This window comes from Symphalangus syndactylus, chromosome 7 (assembly GCF_028878055.3).
Source record: "Symphalangus syndactylus isolate Jambi chromosome 7, NHGRI_mSymSyn1-v2.1_pri, whole genome shotgun sequence".
Classification (NCBI taxonomy): Eukaryota; Metazoa; Chordata; class Mammalia; order Primates; family Hylobatidae; genus Symphalangus; species Symphalangus syndactylus.
The window spans coordinates 30,114,763-30,138,717 of record NC_072429.2 but is presented as its reverse complement, the minus strand read 5'-3'; the positions used below and the strand labels follow the sequence as shown (position 1 = coordinate 30,138,717).

General features: G+C 38.6%; 1 protein-coding gene across 3 annotated transcripts in view; it reads left to right on the top strand.

The window, feature by feature from the left end:
- SGCD (sarcoglycan delta) overlaps positions 1-12,675 on the top strand; it is a 434,648-nt gene extending 421,973 nt beyond the window's left edge. For 2 of the 3 annotated variants that reach the window (XM_055285497.1, XM_063642674.1), the window contains 2 exons: positions 2,485-2,608; positions 4,114-12,675. In XM_055285497.1, the coding sequence (XP_055141472.1) occupies positions 2,485-2,608; positions 4,114-4,287 (298 nt within the window). In that variant the 3' untranslated portion in view covers positions 4,288-12,675. Of the gene's footprint in view, positions 1-2,484; positions 2,681-4,113 lie in introns of those variants that run through there. The other variant, XM_063642675.1, reaches the window with a different exon arrangement.
- Positions 12,676-23,955: the final 11,280 nt, after the last annotated feature.

Genomic DNA, 23,955 nt, shown 5'->3' with positions numbered 1-23,955 from the left:
TCTTTCATAACCCCTCCCGGCGATTCTGATGCTTACATTTGAGAATGATTCTAAGAAATTTTAGGAAGAAAAGAGGAGGGAAAGGAAGAAAGATTTGCCCATGGTCATTTAGTGGCCACTCCATGGCTTGATTCTGAGAACGGAGAAGTTCTGAGTTAAAAGACGTGTTAACTGAGGGAAGAAGGAAGAAAGAGAAAAGATGACAGGAGGACTCTCACCTGGACAGGGGGAGGATGGCAGTGACACTGATAAGAGGTGAGCAGGCAGTATGGTAAGAGCACAAACTCATCCTACAAGGAGAAAGGTATCGACATTAGTGGAAACAGAAGCAGTTAGAAAACTTAGAATAAAGTGTGTACATCAACCAGACTGTATAGGAGAGAAAAAAATAGAGAATGGCAAAAAACCATCTTCATATCTCAAAAGTGAGAGGGAGTCAAGAGCACAGGGGCAGCTCCAGTTAGTTGGATTAAGGTTCTAGACCAGGCCATACTGCACAGACATCACTTTCTGTTGTCCTGCTAATGAGTCCCTCTCCCTGTTGCACTGACATTATCAAACCAAATGCAAATGAGATGAACCACAATAATGGGCAGAACTGCACCTGGTTCTGGTGAAGGTCTTAAGAGGAGGGGAAGTGGGGAGTGGAAGATTTTTGCCACACCCAAAGGGAGTGAGACCACAGAAGAAAAAATTATTTACATAGAAACTCAGGCCAATCCTTTCATAAGTACTCCAGGACTATTGCTTCTCTTGATGATTTTAGTTGAGTCATTGTAGGCGGGACAATTCAAGGGAGAAGGCTGCTGCCTGGAAGCAATCCTCAGGAACCTAGACCTGAAAAATGTGGATGAGCTCTCTCTTGGCGTTTGTGCAGTGTGGCTGGGGGTTGCTCCGTAGTGGATCTTACTGGTCAGCTTGCTCTGTTGGCCACTTACTGAGGCCCAAGAGTTTTTACCCTACTCAGAGGCAGTGGCAAAAACAGAACAAAGAATCAATAGTGGGCAAGGAGAATGATGTTCCTTTTTAACATGTTTAAGGTGTCTGAAAATTAGAAGCACTCAAATTAAACTCAGGAAATTGGTCTGGATCAGAGTGTTTTGAGAACCATTGCTGAGGTCTCTGTTCCTAAGTTAGGATACTTTCTTTGTAAGAGAGAGGAGGATCTTCATACATTCCTATCTGGTAATAGTATTAAAATCAATTTGGTATGACGGTTCATGATTGTAATCAGCACTTTGAGAGGCCAAAGAGGGAAGATCACTTGAGCCCAGGAATTTGAGACCAGCCTGGGCAAACATAGCAAGACTCTATCTCTACAAAAAATTTAAAAATTAGCTGCCCGTGGTGGCACATGCCCAGCTACTCAGGAGGCTGAGGCCAGAGGATCACTTAAGCACAGGAATTTGAAATGGCAGTGAGCTATAATTGTGACACTGCAACAGGATGAGACCCTGTTTCTAAGAAAAATAAAAATAAAATCTAGAATATTTAGGGGATGGCTGAGTTTCAGTTAATGTTTTTCTCATTATATGAATTAGGCAAAAAGCTTCCTGAAGAGTATTATCCTGTTTTGCCATCATAATTAGCATAGAATGTGGCTGATTCTCTCGATTTATTTTTTATCTTACATACCATAAAATTCACTCATCTGAAAGTTTTCACAAATACATAAAGACCTGTAACCACCACTGCAATCAAGTTCCATCACACAAAACATGTTTTTCTTATGGTGTCCCTTTGCAGTCAGACCACCTCTCCTCCCTAGCCCCTGGCAACCACTGACCCTCTCTGCAATGCAGAAATGACAACTGCATTGAAGGTTAGGGCCTGAGGCTTTCTTATGATTGGTTGGTATTGTAACAATAGTGACAGCAGTAATGGTAATATATAATACATATTTGCATTTCTATTGTGTCAGGCACTATTTGAAGCACTTCATAGATGAGGAAACTGAGGCTTTAAGAGATTTTAGAAAGGAAAGAGGAGGTAAAGAAAGACTTACCCATGGTCATTTAGTGGCCACCCCATGGCTTCACTCCAAGCATGTCAGACTCCTAGACCCATTTTCTTAACCTCTATCTGTTTCTGCCTCCATGGAAGATACAGAAGCAGGACAAAGTAGAAAGGATACCTACCAATTCCAGGAAGCTCAGTTTAGATCTGGGATTGACTTACTTTTACCAAAAAAGAGCTTTTATGAGTTTGATTAATTATACCAATAAAACAACACTTGGATATAAGATCAAGTGAAACCAGGATCCTAGAACACCTTCCTTACAGCCTTTGTAAAATGCAACAAAGATAAAGCCTAGACTTATTATGTTCCCTGTCATAAACTTGACCAAGTTTGTAAAGCAAAACTTTAAAAAATTCTCTGATCAAATACTGGAATGCCTTGTTAATGTCCTTGAGCATGAACTTCCTTTTGTATTTATTAAAAAGAAAAAGGGATCTTTATTGTCGATCTTGGGTGTTTTTCAGGTTGGAGTCCCCAACCCGGTCTCTAGTGATGGAGGCCCCAAAAGGAGTGGAAATCAATGCAGAAGCTGGCAATATGGAAGCCACCTGCAGGACAGAGCTGAGACTGGAATCCAAAGATGGAGAGGTGAGGGGTGAGAAGGACAGAAGTTCAAAGAGCTACAGCTCCAACAGGCCAACTCTTCCCATAACTGGTTGACCTCGGAGTTGGATCCTATGGTGTATCAAAAGGAGCCAAGCAGGTTTTATTTCTGAAACAATTAATTGAGCAGCATGATTATAAGCCAAACCCACAATCCATCAAAGTGATGATTTGTTATTTGTAAAATGCAGAGATAATGGCATGTATTCCAAGTACAGAATTATATGACCATGAAAATGAATGCTCTTTTCAAATTCTCTCTTGTCACCTTAAAATAAGATTTTGTTAGCCAACATAATTAAGCTGTATATATTATACACATCTGGCTCAAGATGAACTTAATTTACTTGTCGTTACTTTGTGTCACATGTTTCTGTTTTCACTGAAAATGGGGTGGCAGATTGAACAGCTGTCCCAACCAGAACAAGCCAAAACTTAATAGGGTAAGACTAGGCAGCAAGGGAATGAAACACTGCAGATATTCATTCTCTTATGCCAACACAGTCCCAGTTGGGTGAACAGAAATGCTGCTTGTGTTTTTGCAAGCAAGACAAGCCAATTACTACCCACACCCAAAATATGATTTGTCTGTAAACTTTTAAAAATGGCTTCAAAGTGCTCGTAAGATGAACTTTGCTATTTAATCATAGAGTAAAAAAATCTGTTGTTGTTGTTGTTGGTTTTTTTTAAGAAAAATGCTATTCCACCTGACTATTCAATGAGAGAGGTTATCAGTCTCTACCTGCTTCTATATATCCACTCTATGGATACAAAAGTACCCCTTTTGATTGGTATGGCATTTGCTATTTTGTTTTAGAAGAGATAGTCAGAACATTCAATTATCACAACTGCCTCTTCAAGCAGCCACAAACTGCAAACCATACACATAAAAATGTGGCTACCTCACATATGCAGTTTATAGCTATCAGAATTTGAACTCTGGAGGAATCAGTTATAATCATAAATCTAATGGCACCTTCCACCACTGTTTATTTTTATAGGCATGTTTTTCCCAAAGTATATTTTATAGACCATCAGCCCCATAAATTGTTAGAAAAAGAAAAAAAAAAGCAGAAAGGCTCACTAGCATTTAAAAGTTGGAAAATGTTACATACTCTATTCTCCTCTTGAACACTCACCTTGCACACACTCATAGTAGGATCTGAGAAGTCCCATAGTAAAGAAAATTGTTAAATGTCACATTTTCATATTTATTTGACTCTAGGACTCTATTCACATTCTGTATGACATGTTTTTGCAAAATGCTAACATAGGCCAGTGCAGCATTATCTTGCTAGAATCTAAGCTTCTGTGAAGGTAGAGACTTTCCGTCTTGTTGGTATCCAAATCCCCAGTACCAAAAATAATCAACACATAGTAGGTGCTCATTAGATTTCAGTTGAATTGAACATTCATTTGCTGTTTCTGAATGTCAAGAGAAGAGACGACAGCCTCTGACCGATGCTTTCCTTCCTATTCTCTCTCTTTAGATTAAGTTAGATGCTGCAAAAATCAGACTACCTAGACTGCCTCACGGATCCTACACACCTACAGGAACAAGGCAGAAGGTCTTCGAGATCTGCGTCTGCGCCAATGGGAGATTATTCCTGTCTCAGGCAGGAGCTGGGTCCACTTGTCAGATAAACACAAGTGTCTGCCTCTGAAAGACTATCCATAGTGGACATCGCTGGCAGCGTAAAGGCCTTTTTTGGCTTTAGACACTGGCTGCCAGCTATTTTTACTAGAACACAGAAAGCCTATCAAAGACCTTGTGTGTATGTGTACGTGTGTGTGCGTGCTTGAGTGTGTTTGCGTGTGTGGGTGGATATAAATATATATAAATATATATAAATAAATATATATATATCCTCTGTATAAAATGAGGTTTCAGTACAAAAGGAACCATGGGTGACCCTGCAATATCCACTGTCATTTTCCATCCCATCCCCACCACCTGTGTGACAGAAATCTAAACACACATCCATCCCAACATTCCCCAGACTATTCAGAATCACACAGCGTATTGAACACTGACAGAATCTTCATCTAGATGTTTGAGTAGCAGCATATCTTCTCCTTTAGTGTCATTACGAGGGAGTGATGGCGGGAATCTCAAAGTCGCACTCAAGCTCTGAGACCTTTGTATCAAAAGTAGGCATTTGATTTCCTGTTTTAGCTTTAGTAAGGCTGGCTAACTTCCCCCTCTTCAAGCTAGGGACCGGCAACGCTGTGGAAGTCAGCCGTAGGAACTCAAAATGGCTGGCCTACCTTGGCTACCAAACATATTGGGGTTTTTGTAGTTGAATGAATGAGGAGGATGAATTTCAGCAAATTTTGAACTGCTCACCCAACTTCTGCTATCTTGCTCCCTCCAAACTCACAGATTCTCCTACAGTCAAATTAGGAGCTGTAAATCAGCACAAAATAACAGCTGCTCCTCAGTCAGCTGGAAGCTACTCAATGGCCTGATGGGCAATGAACAAACGGGTGATATATCTGTTTTTTAAAGGAAAAATGGCTTAAAAGCTGTTCTGTTCTCATTTCTGACTTTAACCAAAAGATTTCAACCCACAATGATCAGGTCAATCAAAATCCCTAAGAGCAGAACTCCTACCCCAAAAGAAGCCTGGAAGTCTAATTAAGAGTAGCATCAGGAACCTAATTATGTTTACTATGTTTCTTGGGATTGGTGGGTAATGTCAAAACATGCCCTTTATTTTTAAAGGCATTCACAAACTCTCTGACTTTGATCTTCTTATGTATTTTTTCAGTGTCGGGATATTCATATTCCTAAAGCCACTATTGTGCTTTCTCTAGGAAGCACTACATGCCACCAGAATTGCTCACTGAAAGATAATACAAACTGAGTGTCTTTATGAGAATCACTGTGTCCCCTGGGGCCCAGCAGTACCTGCTTCCCTGTATGTGGAAGCAGCACCTCATTCCCGCCATCAGCTACCTCTCATCACCCCACCTTCATCATCATGCTCCAGGGTCACCCTGGCCAGCTCTTGTGCTGGGACAGGGGATTACACCATCTCTGTTCAAAGAGGGGGAAATGTGCCTATGCCTTAAGTCAATGCACTCAGCAAGGAGAAGCACATCTTATTTATCTTGTTACCTATAGTTTATTTTGGGTGATTGGAGGGGAATGATTTATTTATGACTGGACATCTTAAAAGCTGATAGACAAGCCAAATGGCTGGCAGATGTGGATTTCAAAGAGCCCAGAATGAACTCATCACTGGCTTAGACAGTCCTGGATGCCATTTGGAAAGCAGTGGCCCCGCAAGCCTAAATGAAGTAGTATTTGTAGGCCTGGGTGGCATTTGCATTTTTCTTTTCCCTCAACAAGGTTTTACTTTTTCTTACTTTACAAGCAAGGGAAGTTTTGTGATAGGAGAGAAATAAAAGATTTGATATTTTTTGAGATGACACTGAAGCATCAGGCTGAGATTTGCACACATGGGATGTAAAAGCAATCTGTGTGTTGCTTAGCCACTTAGAAGTAGATGGTGGGGGACAGTGGCATGGGTCCTAGCCTGGCCAGTGATGCTGCTGGCGTCCAGACCCCAAACTCACTCCAAGCACTCTTGTTCAACATCTCATGCAGAAGAGTTGGGCTGGTCACTCTTAGGGGTGAGACCCAGTGATTGGTTGGTTTGTAGCATTAAGGTCTAAAAAGGAAAACCATAAAAGACATCAGATTACTCTGGATCAGTATAATTAATATTCCATAGGGCCATGTTGCCAGAATCTGTATGTATCAACACAGGGTTTTTCCAAGCCAGGAAGCGCCCTCCTTGGCTACTAGGAGCACCTATCCCATATCATTCAGATAAACAATAATAGCTACAAAGTCATTTGTGGCTAGATAGGTTAAGACAGGTGATTTTTTAAAGCAGACTGTCTTTGCATTTTGCCATCTCAAGTTCATTAATCTTTAGATGACAAAAAAGGAAAAAGTTCCCAGAACCTTTTTCCTTAGATTTTGTTCCAATCACCACGTGAAAGAATGAGATTAGCGCCACAAGTTTTATGCCAATAAAAGAGACTGGTGTGATCCCACATGCAAAATTTAATCCTGAGGGTAGTGAGATCACAAACAGAATAAAAATAAGAGCAATCAACCATATAAATCAAGTACCTATTGGGAACAGACATAACATTCTATTTTTCATTTATGCTAAGTGACCACAATATACAAAGTAATAAGCAGTAAATTTGATATGGGTTAAATTATGCATTTTGTTCAGATTTTGGAAATTGGTAGTAAAATGCATTATAAGTTTCTCAATGTACATCTTTTTATCCCAACACCCTCAAACTAGAATATTTGTCGATGGTCAAGAGAAAAATTTTACCTGAATTCTTGGGGGTGGGGGAGAAGCTTTTACATTAAAATCTACTAACGCCTACTTTTTAAAAAATGAGATTCTTTCTAATCTTTATATACGATATTTTCTAGACAATCGCACCTTTGGGTATATTAAACAGCTGGTATCATAACAGTCCAAATGAACCTTCAATATACTAGAAGTTCTAGTATGTTAATATTGTTCAGAAGATTTTTACAAATTAAAAACTGATTTCCAAACATATTCAACATTTACTTCTATTTGATATCTGCTCAAGAAGTCATAGAAGTCTTGGGAAACTATTCGAATATCACAGAGGTTTTCAAAAGCCCTTATGGTGACGTCTACCTAGGTAAAACCTGACATGTGGCTTTATAATTCTTATGCTACCCAAGGGATAGATGTTATAAACTTGAGCTGGCTTTGAACATCCTTTAGGTCATTTTCTCTTTGGATAATTTTCATCGCATATCCAGCAACCATAGACCAAAGTTTGCTTGAGGTTTGACCCTAGAGCAGAGATCGGCAAACTATGACCTGGAAACCAAATTTGACTCACCACCTTTTCCTGCAATTAAAGTTTTATTGTCACATAGCCACATACATTCATTTACATGTTTTCTGATTTTACACTACAGCAGTGGATGGAGTAGTTGTGTCAGAGACTATGTATCCCACAAAGCATAGATTACTTACTATTTAGTCCTTCACAGATAAAGTTTCCTGACCCCTGACCTAGAGTTTTTGTGGTATGCATTGGATATAGCAGGAAAGAAAGCACATTTCCAAACAGCAGGGAGTAAGCTTACATTTCTGTGTAGGCTTGGGAATATAGTTACTTGGCAAAGTCTTTCAGGAAGGAAGCCCTTCCTCATGTTACATGTGGAAAGCCTGCCTTCCAAGACATGTGGAATTAAGTGATCCTCCTGCCAGAGAAACACAGGCTCAGAGGATTCCTGGGAACAGGGAGGATGGGATTAGTGGAAGCTTAGTGGAAAAGGAAAGTTATGATCCTCCAAGACCCTTAATACATACAACATACCAGGTTCTGCAGGTCAGCATCATTGTGTAATGAGAAGTGAAGTAGGGGACCCTGTGGTTTAACCTTAGAATCTCTTTCCTGTAGGCTCTTTCTGCTGTCTATATTCATATAAAGTTTTCCACCTCACCCTCCCACAGTCTAGAGAGATGCCCATTCCATGGTCCTCCAGAGAATAGTTTTGACTTAACATGTCTTTTTAGCCCGCATCACGTCAGTTATCAACACCGCCACTGTGCTTACTGTTCCTACAGCCACACCAGGCTTGAAGAGTTAGTGGGACCAATAAATAATTGGAAGTATTGGAAAAAGCAACTTAAAATACACGGGGACAAAAAATACAGTAAAATTCTTTTTATCAAGCTGATGCTGTGAGACACCAGATGAATGCCAGTTTGGCTTTATTTCTAAGAATCTGGGTCTTCGTTCTCTGGTGTAGAAGGAATGCAAAAAGAACAAAACAAAAACAAAACAACATATTTTGAAAAGACATATTCTGACATCTCTGCTTCCGTGTGGTAAGGCAGGCTCCTATCAGACATTTATCCCTTTGGTCAACATCCCTTTTGCTCATCCAGGGCTTCATACTCAATATTGCTTAAAAAAAAAAAAAAAAAAAGTATCAGCTGTGGATGACTCTTTGGAAGTATGAGTATCATGGTGGGGAGGAAGGATTTTTTTTTAAATGTAAACGACCCCCATTTACCAGACCCTAATCAAAGTCACTTAAGGGAATCCCTCAGCCTTTTATTTGGAAACAGCTGAAATAAACTGGCAGCAGCTAGATCAGAGTATCTTGCTTTATTTTAGGCCAAAGGTAGTATGAGATTTGGACCAAAAAGTAAATAGATCCATTCCAGCACCTGATACTGATTTTTCAAGGCTCTATTAAAGGTCAAAAATTTCATTAAACGAGACCAGTTCTCCCTCTTCCCCCTTGTCCCAAGAAATCTTAGGCATGAAAAGGATAAGGAAACAGCTCCTGGAATGATACATTTGCATGGTGCCCTAGTAGCAGGTTGGGAAAAAGTTATAAGAAACAACCTTCGAAAACAGGCCTTTTATCTCAGAGATAAAATGTCTCTCTTGTGGTCTTTCATCACTATCTCTGTGGTGGAAGGTTCCCCTAGTTCCAACATATTTCCATTAAAAGAGTCAAAGCCATGGCATTGGGATGTCAGATGCATCTCTTTCTTTGTGGTAATCGGAATTTAAAATTATACAGTTGCCTCTGAATTTCTCATGCACAAAGCCAAACCACTGATAAGAGATAAAGCAGTCTGAAGCCTGCTGCTTCAGCCAGCACAGCACAGCACACGTGCTTGCACTTTCAAAAGCAATGTGAGTTCTATGGTTCTTAAAAGCTTTCTTCATAACAGAGTCCTTGAAATTTCTCAAGGCAGGTCTGAATGGCAAAGGGAAAATAATTACTTGTGGGAGGTCCTCCTTTTGAGTATTGTTAGAGCACACATATAAAAGAAAAGAACCTTTTTGGGGCAACTCATGCTCACACATGCTGTTTTCTTTGGTTCTCCTGCTACCTTCCTTTTGTAGATATTGACAGATTAGGAGGAAATTAGCATCCTTATTAGAGAAAGAGCAAGAATGTCACGAGCCCTTGATGCAATAGTAAGTGTGATGTCATCATACAGTGTTAATGATGCTATCAAATCCATCAATAAACAGTCTCAAACCTTCCAACAACAGTACTCACTGCTGCTTCTCAACTTCAGCCCAGCAAGCAGTAATATCATCACCCATTTTGAGATTTGCAGGTGGAACAGAACAAAGAAACAGCCACTGTAATCGAGAAGCATGTTTAGTGTCTAAATCCACCTGTTGCAATAGGAAGCCAGAGTGGGGTTCCAAATGCCTCATTAAGTATGTGGACAGTCCCACTAGTAAGTGAGTGAATTTGGCTTCATCACTGAACATTAGCTAAGGTCAGCTTAATAACACAAATATGAGGCCAACTTCTTTGCGAGAAGAGAAAAGAAAACATCTGCTTGATCTAAAATCCACCCCACATGCCTAGAGTTGTCTAATAGTCCCTCAGTTTCCAATGGCTTCACATCCTACTTCTACATTTGGGGTTTTTGGTGAAATCAGAGATAACTCAGAATTTCATAAAGTGAGAAACTCCAAACTGGTCTATTAGGTTCCATGGGAACACTTGTAGCCAAAGGATTGTCTGAGGGCAGGAAGATGACACTTGTCAACAAGGAAGACAGTGTTTCTTTAGTTCCCATATTCATCTAATTCATGGGGTTCTAACATTTTGGGGGGCCATAGATTCTTTTGACAATCTGAGCCAATCTATGAAACTTCTCCCCAAAAAGAACCACCCCACAAAATCTTGCAAAACATAAGAGATTTTCCTGGATCTGAAGCCTACCCTAAGACATGGGAAGAGTTGTATTCTATTATTCAATTGTAAGAATATTTATTAATATCCACTGAACTATTGCTAGGCACTGTGCTAAACATTTTACATACATTCTTCTATTTCATCCTCAAAACAATCCTTTGAGTTGGGTTCTAATAGTTCCAATATTCGGATGTGAAAATTGAGGCTTACAGTGGCTAAGAAACTTGCCCAAAGCCATTACCTAGAAAATGGCAGAGCTGGAATGTAGGTTTAACTCCTGACCACTATGCTATAAAGTCACCACATGTCAAACTAATTTTCAAGTTGTTGGGACATGTCCCCTACTAGGTTTTAAACTAGATCTTCTTTGGTAGATGAAGCTATAGAACTTCTATTTTCCCTGCTTTCTATAGTCTCTCACAGTGACAGCATCTATACTAAAGTATAGATACCTAAGGGGAAAATATAGAAAGCCTGCCTGAATAATAGAATCTAGAAAAAAAAAATATTAATTTGTTCTGTGTATGCTCAAGTCAAGCTTAAAAAAAAATAGACCGGAAAATACCTGGGTTGTTAGCCTCACATTTAGGAGAAAATTGTAATACTCAATTATCTGTGGGTGTGGCTAAACAAGTCAGCATTTTTGCACACATACATCTCTTTCCTTTATACTTCCCTTCAAAAGACAAATACCTTACTTTTGATCTTTGACACTATTTTGTCAGTATTCTTCTCCACCTTTACTTGTGGCAAAACTCAAGGAAGCTCATTTCTATCATTGTCTCTGTTTCCCTATAAGAAAGAACTAGCAGGGACTCACTGACTGCATTAGGCATACAATGTCAGAGCTGAGCTGACCACTCTGGTTCCGTAATGGCTTTGGCCTCACACCTTGGCAGCCATCATTAATGGGCCATACCCTTCCCCAGGAGCAGAATTCTCCTCCCCAGAGCACTCAGGCTGTCACTACCAATTTATCTGAGTTGAAAATGAGACTCATTTGCCAATTCTTATTTTTAAAGTGGCACCCTTTAACTTTGAACCTGTATATTTTACTGGCATCCTAGATTCAGCAATGAGGTTGGTGGTGTTTCAACTAGGAAGGGAGAAAATGAGTGCATCTGAAGTTCCTTACAGCTTGGTTTCTTTGGAATGCTTTCATCTTCTAAGCAAAGGGATCAGGGTTTGATCTGTAAGAGTTAAAAAGACAAAGTCGTTTTGAAGAATTAACTCAGCCAGGGATCATGCAAAAAGATTAGAAACCAGAATGCCCTTGTTAAAGCCCTGCTGTCAACCTGCCTTCACCCAGAGCTTAGAGGGCCACAGCAGCAAAGAGGTTGGGGTCCATCCTGCTCTGATGTGCTTTTTCCACAACACATATCTGGTCCTCTGGGAGGACTGTGGATAGAGCTCCTCACCATACCCAAAAGACTCAGCCCCAGTGCCAGTGCTTGTCTGGTTCAACAACCCTCCGCAAAACCTTAGTAAAGGGATGAGCCAAAAATGAAAAAGACTCTACTCTACAGTAAGTCAGTCAAGGATTTCCTTTTTAATGGTTTAAGACATCCAAATGGCAAGCCAGGAATAGATACCATTAAAGGGTCTCATAGGACTAACCTCACCAGAGCCAGAAATCTAGCTCTCTGGAAGGGATGCAAGATTCTAGAAAAGTAAAGGGAAGTGTTGGCACATCTGAATTTAGTGAACACAAAATTAACTTAATTTTTATCTAGTCTTTCTGTGACGAAGGGAATAAAGTTTTTCATGTATCAACCACCTCCCCCAGTCAGGTTTCTCCCTTTTTGAGATTATGAAGAAGCTGAGACATACTTCTTAAGGAGGTCGTGTTTTAGAAGGAAAAGGCAGAGGCTATCCATCATTATGCTGGCTTGATGCGCTTCTGAAGAAGCCAGATTCTGATGTTCTTAACCAAAATGATGAGGTCATGGAAGTTCCATTTGCTTGGAGATTTTGAAAAAAAAAAAAAAAAAAACAAAACAAAACCCATTCCCATAAAGCAACTGAGTTCAACCTTTGGATTATTTTTGGTTTGGTTTTTCTCTGGTTTTGGGTGTGATGTAAGAAGAGCTTTTTAGTTTTGTTTTGAATAACATCAATCCTTGCACACTCTATGCAAAAATTTTGTAAGCATTGCAATAATGCTATGAATTACAAGGAACTATTTTAACTTTATTACACTTTCTGTATAAAAAATTTGTATTTAATATTATTTCGACCACAGTCTTGTAAAATATATTAATAAAAATAATGATTGGTAAGAAGGAAAGCACCCTTGTCCACTTCTTTAGGGAATTCCTCTCTCACAGTTAATAAATCAGTCACTCCTATTGACTCTACCTCAGAAATAAATTTTCAGATTAACATCTCTTCCATATCCCTTTGATCAGTTGGGTAAGCCATTTTGGCTCTTGGGAAGAAATTCACACAGGTTGCCTTATGAAAAGAGAGCTTAATATAAGGTAAAACATGGCCTGGAATTTGGGAGTCCCCAGGATTTGGACCATGTCAAGGGAACAGCCATCCTCAATTTCTTTTCTAATGACCTACATAGGCTTCTCTGGCCACGGTTTACTACTGCCCTCTCCACTGCTCTCTTCTCTGTCTTTGAAGAAGCAAGCCAGATTGGTTCCTATTAGGTAAAACCTTTACAACCAAGCTGCCTTAGTGCTCCTGGTTAGCCTACAAATAAGCCATCTTTGAGTCAGGTGCTCATCCCTCGTGCTCCCCTAGATGGGGCCATGGGTGAGACAATCGATGAGAGAAGGCATTGTGGCAGAACCACTTGGATCCACTCACCACAATTAATTCTTCATTTTGAGCATCTCATCTCGCCTGGTCTTCCACAACGACAAGTCAGTGGACATGCTAGAATCTGCCTCGAATTTATTCCCATCTAGCACCACCCACCCCAGGATATCATCCTTCATGATCTCATCCACATATCATCTTCTCTCTGTGGCCCTTGTCATTCTTCCTTGATTCCCTCATTTGTTCTAATATCTTGTATAACTCTACATTGTACTATGATTTACCCATTTACCTACCTATCTGGGACCCCAGAAATGCTTATATACATTCTTAAAGTTTATATAGAATCAAATATATATCTAAATTGATCTTCACAACATTATAAGGTAGATAGGTAATTTCCTCATCTAGAATATCTAAACAAATTTTACATATCTAACATGTGACAGAACCAATGTCTTTTCCCAATTTGATTTTCATCTAAGGCTACATCTTATTTCTTACGTCCTGACTCCAAATATCACTGAAGCAACATTACAGAACTCCTAAGATAAAAGGATTTGATAAAAATATTATTCCCAGGCAGAGCACAATTTATTTCCAAAGATGCAGTAATGTTATTACCTAGCTTCTCTTTGGGAAAAATTTACCAAAAAAAAAAAAAATCTAAATCAAAGGTAATGAAATCACAATTCAAGAGACTTGGTGAGAAAAACCACTGAATCTTAGCTAAAAAGATAAACTCTAACGACAGAAAGGCTGTTACCGACATGTCAAACTAATTGACATCATTGTTGAAACAAAATTAGAAAGCAGATAAAATACCAGGAAGCTAAAAAAAGCTCTATGCCTTGTCTTCCAAGGAAGGAAGGTTTAAAAAGTAGCAAATAGGTATAAATCAGCAACTTTGAGATTTCTTCTGATCTTTACCCCTTTAAAAGAGATATAAGATTCTGTGACTCACTTTACCCTACGAAAAGAACCCAGGGTAGGGCAGGGGTCGGAATAGGTATCAGAGTGTAAAGGAATAAGCAAAGGGCATTTCAGAAAAACTTGTGAGCAATGTGTATGCATTAGCATCTCCAGTTGAGTCCAATGATAGGGTAATTTTAATTTGTGAATGTCAAATATTAATTATTCTCGATAACACCAAACTCTTGCAGCTGAGGCTCAATATACAGCCCCCAACAAAGACCCTTATGACCCATCAATGGACAGACGATGGATGAAGCTTTAAGACTCTCTGGCAGAAATAATTAAACATAAATTTAAAAAACACTTGTGAGATTTTTCCCGATAACTCATACTAGAATCTAAAATGGGTACATAAAATGTGAGAATAGAATCTTCCAAATTATATTATATTTTAATAGGAAGCAAGCATTTGGAACAGCAAAATTTAGGATAATAGATATTAAATCAAGGGTAGAAATTATAAGAGTACATAATCGATTTTAATCTATTAGAAGAGGAAATCAAACATTGCATTTAAACACTTTGGTGCAAAAAATTAACCTATTAAACTTAAATAAAAGGAAAATCAATATTTTGAAGTAGACACTATGGCAAGAAGTATAGGAGAGATTCAGATTAACAAATTTATAATCATAAAATGTCCTGTCTTATTGATTATACATGATTAAACCACTGTGCTGAGCAGGCAAGTAACCAAAAACAAAAATCCAAAACTTTGAAAAATAAACAGAAGAAACTTGACAAATTTAATTGTAAGGGAAAATTTTTAACTACTCCACTGTCTTATAACTTACAAAATGGCAAAGCAAAAAATTAACTCATAAACACACACACAAACACCCCTCTACACATGGCAGGAAAGAAAATAACTTCTCTTTGTCAATAATCATATAAATGAAATAAACATCATCTCAAAATGAAAACTTTAAACTTTTCAGACTATACTCTCCGAAAGTAAAAACAGACAATATATTTTATATTTACATAAAATCCCAAGAATTTAAAAACACTTCCCTAACTAACTGGTGATTTGAGAAAGAAACAAGTCTATTTAAAGAATAACAGTTAAAAATGCTACAAATGATGAAATTTAGCCAAAACAGTCTTTGACCTAATAGGAGCATTTAAACTTGTCAATAGAGAAATGAATAAATAAAGCATTCAACTAAGATTCCAGAAGAATCAAGAAAAGAACAAAAATCAACAAAACTAAGATGGAATAAGTAATTCTAGATTTTACATCATAAAAAAACTAAAAATCTAAAAAACAAAACTGCTGATAAATCTTTTAATATTAAAATAAGTTTAATAACACATAAAATAAAAATGTGTTATAGCAACATAATTCCTTCTAAGAAAAATAGAAAACCTTGATGAAATGTACTATTTTGAAAAATTAACCATAACAAAAATTGGTAAAAATTAGTAAACTTAGTAAAAATTAGTGCTTGTTTCATAAGCAAAAGTGAAACAATTTTTGTTTAGGAAATTCTACAAAAATATACCTTTTCTGACATAAATAACATTACGTATATATAATGTACATGACATACCTATATACATTCATAAATTAACATGTGAAAAAAATTGCCATAATTGATCTGCTGTAACCTAGGCCAGATAAAAATTTAAAAATTTTGAGAGAGAGAAATATTAAATACAGAGACCAACTCTCAACCGTATAGACTAAAGTTGATAAAGACTGTCTTGTTTTCCTTGAAGTTAATTTACACACTTAACAAAATGTCAATACTTTTAAATCTCAACAGAAATTTTCTGGAAAGTAAACAAAATAATTCTAAAATTTACCAGGCAAAATAAAAGAGAAAAAAAAAGGTAAACATATTCTCTAAGAAAAATCATTAGAATTACAAAAATCTAACAGACTAACAAATACAAAATAGCAATAATGAAGATAATAACATTTCCAAATCAGAGACATAGATCAATTTCATTTGATATTATTTTCTTACCTGGAAAATACCCTTCACCTTTCTTTGCCTGGCTTTCCCCTGCTCACTTTCTAAGATTTTGCTGAGATATCTCCCTTCAAGAAAGCTTCTCTGGCCGGGCGCAGTGGCTCACGCCTGTAATCCCAGCACTTTGAGAGGCCGAGGCGGGTGGATCACGAGGTCAGGAGATTGAGACCATCCTGGCTAACACGGTGAAACCCCGTCTCTACTAAAAATACAAAAAATTAGCCGGGCGTAGTGGCGGGCGCCTGTAGTCCCAGCTACTCGGGAGGCTGAGGCGGGAGAATGGCGTGAATCCAGGAGGTGGAGCTTGCAGTGAGCCCAGATCACGCCACTGCACTCCAGCCTCGGCGACAGAGCGAGACTCCATCTCAAAAAAAAAAAAAAAAAAAAGAAGGCTTCTCTGACTTGTTCTGTTAATAGATCGAGTAAAACTTTCCCTGTACTTTGAGGGCACACTGGACAACCATGACAGAGGGCAACCTCTATCACGGTTGACATTGTACTGAAGCAACCTATTCATTCTTCTGTTTAGCCTACTAGAATACGGCTCAAGATCAGACGCACGGCTTCCTCACTATTTTATCATTCAAGCCTAGCAGAGTGCCAGGCGTCTAAACTGAAATGGTTGAATTGAAGAGACCAGAAAACCCGGAAATAGACTCAAGTGAATGTAAGAATTCATCATCTATCAATTTATCAGTTCAATCTACCGCTTAAACCTTCCAAGACAGAGAGCAAGAACAAGATGGTGGTCTCTGTACTCAGCTTACAAACGGGCAATCTGACAAAGAAACAAACAGTTGCAAGTGTGAAATAAGCAGTGATCCAGGAGAACATAGTTCTCCAGGGAAGCTGATAGCTGGAACACCATTACAAACCAAGGGAAGAGGTAGTGATTACTTGACTGTTACTAGGAAAACCGATCTGCAGCTTCCTTGGTGATGCTGAGGGGGCTTCAGAGTCACACCTTAAATTAACTCCAGTGGACCAGAGTCAAATGTTTGTTCATCTGGCATCTATTGAATGCCTATTCCCTTATAAATAAATAATATACTCTCGTTACTCTTGAATAAATATCTCAGAGCCTAATGAGGTAAACAAGGACCTAAAATGATCACTTACAACATAGTATGAGCTGTGAATAAAAGACAAAATAATAGGCCATGGAATAACAACCTACTTAGGATCTGTGGAAGAATGACAAGGAAAATATCTCAAAAAGGAAAAACTGGCACATTCATGCATATGCAATTCCTTTTCTCTCTCTTTTTTTGAGACAGAGTCTCACTCTGTCGCCCAGGCTGGAGTGCAGTGGCAGGATCTTGGCTCAATGCAACCTCCACCTCCCAGGTTCAAGCAATTCTCAAGTCTCAGCCTTTCGAGAGAGTAGCTGAAACTATAGGCATGTACCACCATGCTCGGCTAAACTATTGTATTTTTAGTAGAGATAGGGTTTCATCATGTTGGCCAGGCTGGTCCTGAACTCCTGACTTCAGGTGATTCGCCCGCCTCGGCCTCCCAAAATGCTGGGATTACAGGCATGAGCCATGGCACCCAGCCCACATGCAATTCTTAACTTCTTTCATCACCGTCCTACTCCCACAAATAAGAGAACCTTAAATAATAATAATCAAGTAAATAGGAGAAATGGTTAGAAATTACTAACTTTGATGAGTTAATGCAAATTAATTCTTATTAACCCATCAAGATATCAATAAATATATGAACAAAAGAGATAAGCACATAATGCACACAAGTGAAAATGTACATTGTTTCCATTCTAGAGCACCGGAAGATAGCACAATTAATAACCACTTTTCAAGAAAAACAATATTTTCTTGATTTTAAGATGCAATGCGATTTTACAAATTGTAAAAAACCCAACTTCGACTCCACCAAATAAAATGTGGTTAAATCTATCAAATACATGTGGTGAAACCATGGTCATACCCTTGCAGAAAAAAACAACAGGATTAAAGTGAGCTGTTTTTCCTCAACCTATCAGACTGTTTAAACAGTGACTTTATGGAGGACAACGTAATAAGGCCCTTTTATACTATATGTTTAGTCCTGAAAAGAACCTGTAAGGTAGGCAGCATTTTCCCGGTCTTAAAGAAATCATGCTCAAAGAAATTAAGAAACTTGCCTAAAGCACTTCTACTAGCAAACGGCAGAGCTTAGTGTTAACTTCAAAATAATTCCTCTCATTATCTGAAGTTGTCTACCTTTCCTGTCAAAATGCAGTAAGACGAACATTTGCACACTGATGCAGTAGGCACTGGTATATTCTTTCAGAAAGTAATTGGTCAGTATTTTTAAATAGTCATAAAAATGTTTATACAACTTCACCTAGTAAACCTATTTTCAAAATTCACCCAGGAAACAATATTTAAAAAGGAAAATGTTGTTAGTAGCAGCAATGTGCACTGTAGCAGAATTTAAAGATGGGAAAAATTAGCAATGCTTCTTAACCAGACAAAGGAGAAGGCCAACTAGATTATAGTTACTTTAAATTTATGGAATATGATGCTGCCTTTAGAAAGATTTGTGAGGATTGCAATATGGCAAAATTTGATGTTAAATATGTAAAAGTGATGGGTACACATGAATCAAGACTGCTAGGGAAACTGAAAGATGAAGCAAGTTGATTTATTTGGATGGTGATATTGTAGATATTATCATTTTTGTGTTTATAATATTTGTATAATAAAACTTTTTCAAAAAAGACTAGTATCTTTTATTTTTCTACAAAATGGATTTAGTGGCACATACTTTGACCCTACAAATAATCCTCATGAAGAAAAATTCATAAACCTAAAATCGTTTAACACAGTATTAAAAAAATTGGAATTTTCCTTTTTTTCCCCAACAACAGGAAAAATAAATAAACAAATTATGGTACATCCAATCAATGAAATAAATATTAAAGTAGTTTTGGAACTCATGGAAAAATGCCATGTTTACATAGGTTTAAAATATCTAGAATTACATAAAAGATCATTACATTTATGTTTTAGAGTTTGATATCCTGTAATAAAGTACCGAAGAACAGGTGGCTTAAAAGCAACACAAATTTACTTCTCACAGTTCTGGAGACTGGAAGTCACAGATCAGGGTCATGCTCTGGTAAGGGCCCTATCCAGGTAGCAGGCTGACAACTTATTGTATCCTCCCATGGCAGAAAGAGAGCAAATCATTTCTCTGTGGTCTCACTTAATAAGAGCACTAATCCCATTCATGAGGGCCCTACCCACATGACTTAATCGTTTCTCAAAGACACCACTTCCTACTACCACCACATTGGGGCTTAGATTTCAACATACAAATTTGGGGGAACACAAACTTTCAGTACCTTGCAAGCTATGTGAAAATATATATATATTTAAGGATAAGGATCACTGATCATTTTAAATGATGGCATTAATAGGAATCAGGCTGTTTATTTTTGTTTTTCTAAGTAGAGTTAGTTTATTACCATTAATTTTATAAAATGGATGAACAAAAATCATTTTTAAGCTTGGCTTTAAAAATTATTTAATTTGTAATTTTCAGTTCTTTTATTCAAGTCTACCAATGAGTCGAATTTGAAAAGACTTCTGAACACAGAGAATACCTAGGGATTTAAGGTTGCTTCTCCTTCTTTTCCACAGAAGAATAAAACCTTTGAAAACGTTCTGCTGGCCCCTGTGATGGCTACAAAGCTCTACTACAGATTTGACATCAAAGGACAAGCCACACATCTAAGCTTAGTTTGGGCAATAAGGTGGTAGGAGCTTAGCTCCCCTGCTGGATTTCAGGAAAGGGCTAGGTGAGAAAGGGCCCAACCCTTCCCCCTTTTAAGAGACATGAAGAGAAACCAAAGAAAATTTAACCACAACTGGAAATGGATAGCTGCCTATAAACTGTGACTGTAATAACTGATGTAGTCAGGTCTTAGACATCCTTTCTGACCATTGTTACCTTTCATTCACTTTCATTCCTCAAACTCCCACAAGTACTCCTCCTGTCTCAACATTCCAGGTTTGTTTTGTCAAGTTAAACCTTGCAATTCTAATTACAAATGGTTTCATACAGATTAGTACATCTTGAATCCATCTTTTCCATGATTTCTACACTTCATAACCTACCTCCCATCCAAAATCTAACTGATCTTGCTCCTCTCTATAAGACCCCTTTGCAGATAATCTACCAAGGTCCCCAAAATTCTATAATCAACCCCTTCTCCAGTTCAGTTACCATACAGTCCAGACAGTTACCACAGGGGTCCTTCTCTACCCTTTAAAAGCTAAATAACTGATACACTATAATCTGGCCCAACTAGCTCATCTTTTTTTAATTTTTCTCCTCCAGCCAAATGGGTATTCTCCAACCAAACTATGCCCTGTAAGAGGAAAGACTTAACACAGGGTAATGGATACAGTGAGGAAAGGTATTGGTTATGTTGTCAGCTAAACCTGTGTATTAGTCCATTCTCACACTGCTATTAAAAAATACCCATCACTGGGTAATTTATAAAGGACAGAGGTTTAATTGACTCACCCTTCCACAGAGCTAAGGAGGCCTCAGGAAACTTACAATCGTGGCAGAAAGGGAAGCAAACATGTCCTTCTTCAGATGGTGGCAGCAAGGAGAAGTGCCAAGCAAAAGGGAGACAAGCCCCCTATGAAACTATCAGATCTCATGAGAACTCACTATCACAAGAACAGCATGAGGGTAACCTCCTTCATGATTCAATTACCTCCCATAGGGTCTCTCCTACCACATGTGGGGATTATGGGAACTACAATTCAAAATGAGATTTGGGTGGGGACACAGCCAAACCATATCAACCTGTGTCTAACCTAGACCAGTGTTTAAGACCACGTTCCCTCCTATAGAATGCCTCCAAGTTCTGATCTCAGTAACCTGGGCTCCAGACACCTTCAATCATCCCCACTCAGTGTTTAAATTCAGTTTTCTTTAGCACTGTGTGTATAGTTTGCTCTCTTCCTTGAGGAAGGATACATTCCTTCTCTTCATTCCCTTTTTTTTTTTTTTTTCCTGAATCTTGCCACACTGGACCTACCAAAATTGTCAGATCTTTCCTATTTGTAGGAAAGGTCCTTTATAACATACACAGACCCAAAAGTATTCTCTCAATCCTGCCCACCTTAAGAAACTCACCAACCAAAAAAAATTTTTTTAAACAGGGTCTCGCTCTGTCACCGAGAGTTGGAGTGCAGTGGAACAATCACTGCTCACTGCAACCACTGCCTGCCAAGTTCAAGTCATCCTCCCCTTGGCCTCTCAAGTAGCTGGGACCACAAGCATGCACCACCATGCCCGAGTAATTTTTGTATATTTTGTAGAGGCGGGGTTTCACTATGTTGCCCAAGCTGGTCTTGAACTCCTGGGCTCAAGCGATCTGCCTGCCTTGGCCTCCCAAACTGCTGGCATTACAGGCGTGAGCCACTGTGCCTGGCCTCACCACCCAGATTCTTAAAATCACAGTCTATGTTTACTTTTTCACCATTTGCACACTTAAAGATATCCTCCAATCTAATCATTGTCCCTATCTCCAATATAATATGGTTCTCTAAAGTCACCACTGACCTCCTAAATGGTCAAATCAGGTTTTCCAATGGCTGTGTCTCCATTTTGACACAATCTAGTCCAAAATTCAGGTTGTAGTAGACTCTGTTGGTGGCCTCCTCAGCATCCATTTACCCATCCTATTTCCTTACAGAACCCATCTGGATGAGGCACCCACCCTGTTCCCATGACATCCACGTAACTCAGGGAAAATAAAATGTTATCCATAAACAATAGACACATGAAAGCACTCATGCTTCTTTGGCTTTTGTTTTCCATTTTGAGAAAAATTTGCTGATTGCCTGGCATCCCAGACAGATCTCTGACATATGTTTTACAATTTGTACAGTTAATTTTATTCCTTCTGACAGTTCTATTATGATTCTGATAGCTACAAAAACAGTGTCTTAGAGAAACCAAAGAGAGCCCACTCCCCAGCTCCTCAGTCACAAGGATGTTTCTAACACCAACATCTCCTCATGCCTTTCTCCTTACCTATTGCTATGGTTTCAATATTTGTTCCTTTCAAAACTCACATTGAGATTTATTCCCGAGTCATAAAACAAGACTAAGATTTTCAATAGGGTAAAATAAAAAAAATATATATATTCCCCAACATGATGGTACTGAGAGGAGGGGCCTTTAAGAGATGATTGGATCATGAGGGTTCTGACCTCATAAATGGATTAGTAAATTAATAAGTTATTATGAAAGGAGCGCTGGTGGCTTTATAAGAAGAGAAGAAAGCGGTGAACTGACTTGGGAGGCTGAGGTGGGAAGGTGGTTTGAGCCCAGAAGATAGCGGCTGCAGTGAGCTGTGATTGTGCCAGTGCACTCCAGCCTGGGTGACAGAGTGAAACCTTGTCTCAAAAAAGAAAAGAAAGAGGAAGCAAAAGAAAAAAAAGAGAAAGAAAAGAAAAGAAAAAGGAGATAAAAGAAAGGGAAAGAAAAGAAAAAAGTCCTTGGCTGGCACACTGAGACACTCAGTCCCCTCACCATGTGAGGCCTTGTGCCACTCTTCAGAGAGTCCTCATCAACAAGAAGGCTCTCAGCAGATGCAGCCCCTTGACCACTTTGGACTTCCCAGCACCCGTAACTGTAAGCAATAAAGTCTTCTCTTATAAATTACCTAGTGTCAGATATTCTGTTGTAAGCAACAGAACTGAACTACTATGCCTATTAACTCTTTCTTCAGGTCTTGGGGCTCCTGTAATATCTTTCCCTGCTCTTGGCCATCAATCATTCTTTGCTATACAAGATTGGTGACGCAAGAGCAGTGACATTCTTTTCATATTCTTCTTTTACTGCCTCTGTCAAAATACGTTTTCACATGCATTGCCAAATAATCTTTTAAATTACCTTTTAAATTACAAGACACCTATATCATCTTGCAGACAGAGAAACTAAGTCCCAGAGAGACTTAGTGATTATCCAAGTTGGCATGTGTAAAAGCAGCAGAGGCAGATTTGGAATCTGTTCAGTGCTTCTATATTTACTGAACACCAACCATGTGGCAGGGATTCCAAGGGCTAGCATTCCTTAAAAACTATTGACGTGGCATGAATAAAAGAAATTCAACCTTGTTTCCAGTATGGTCATTAGTTATATGACTGTGAAAAGCCTTGAGCCTCAGTTCCTTCTCCTCTGTAAAATGAAAGTGTCAGATGAATGATCTCTGCCAGCCCTCACATCTGGTGATTTTACATGGTGCTCTGTGAACTACATATCATCAGAGTAACCAGTGCTGAATCTTGAACAAAACTAGCTCATTCATTCATTGCCCAAGTATTGAAAGAACACATATTGAGTGCTGGCCATTCTTCTATGTGTTTGGGGATTATAACAAACAAGGTAGGCGTGGCCTCCACCATCATGGAGTTTACAATCTAATGGAAAGAGTCAATATAAAAATATACCAGCAATCAATCAAGATGACTTCTGGACAATGAAAAGTACAGTAAAAGAATTAAACCCCTCCCTGAGGAGGTGACATCTGAGATTTGATTGGTAGAAGTCAGGCACACAGACATTTAGGAGAAAAGTATTCAAGCAGAGAGAACGGAAAGTTCTTAGAAAAATGTAGCAGGTAATTAGTTTCATTACTTAGAAAGACTGTACATTCAAACGCTTTGCTCGTCTTCATTTTCTTCTGTGAATTAGACATGTGAGATGCAGTTATTGCCTTTCACCTGCTGGGAGAGTGTGAATGTTAATCTGTTCTCCAGGAAAGGAGAACACTTTTTAGGTCCTAAGCTCAGCTTCTGTAATTGACCATC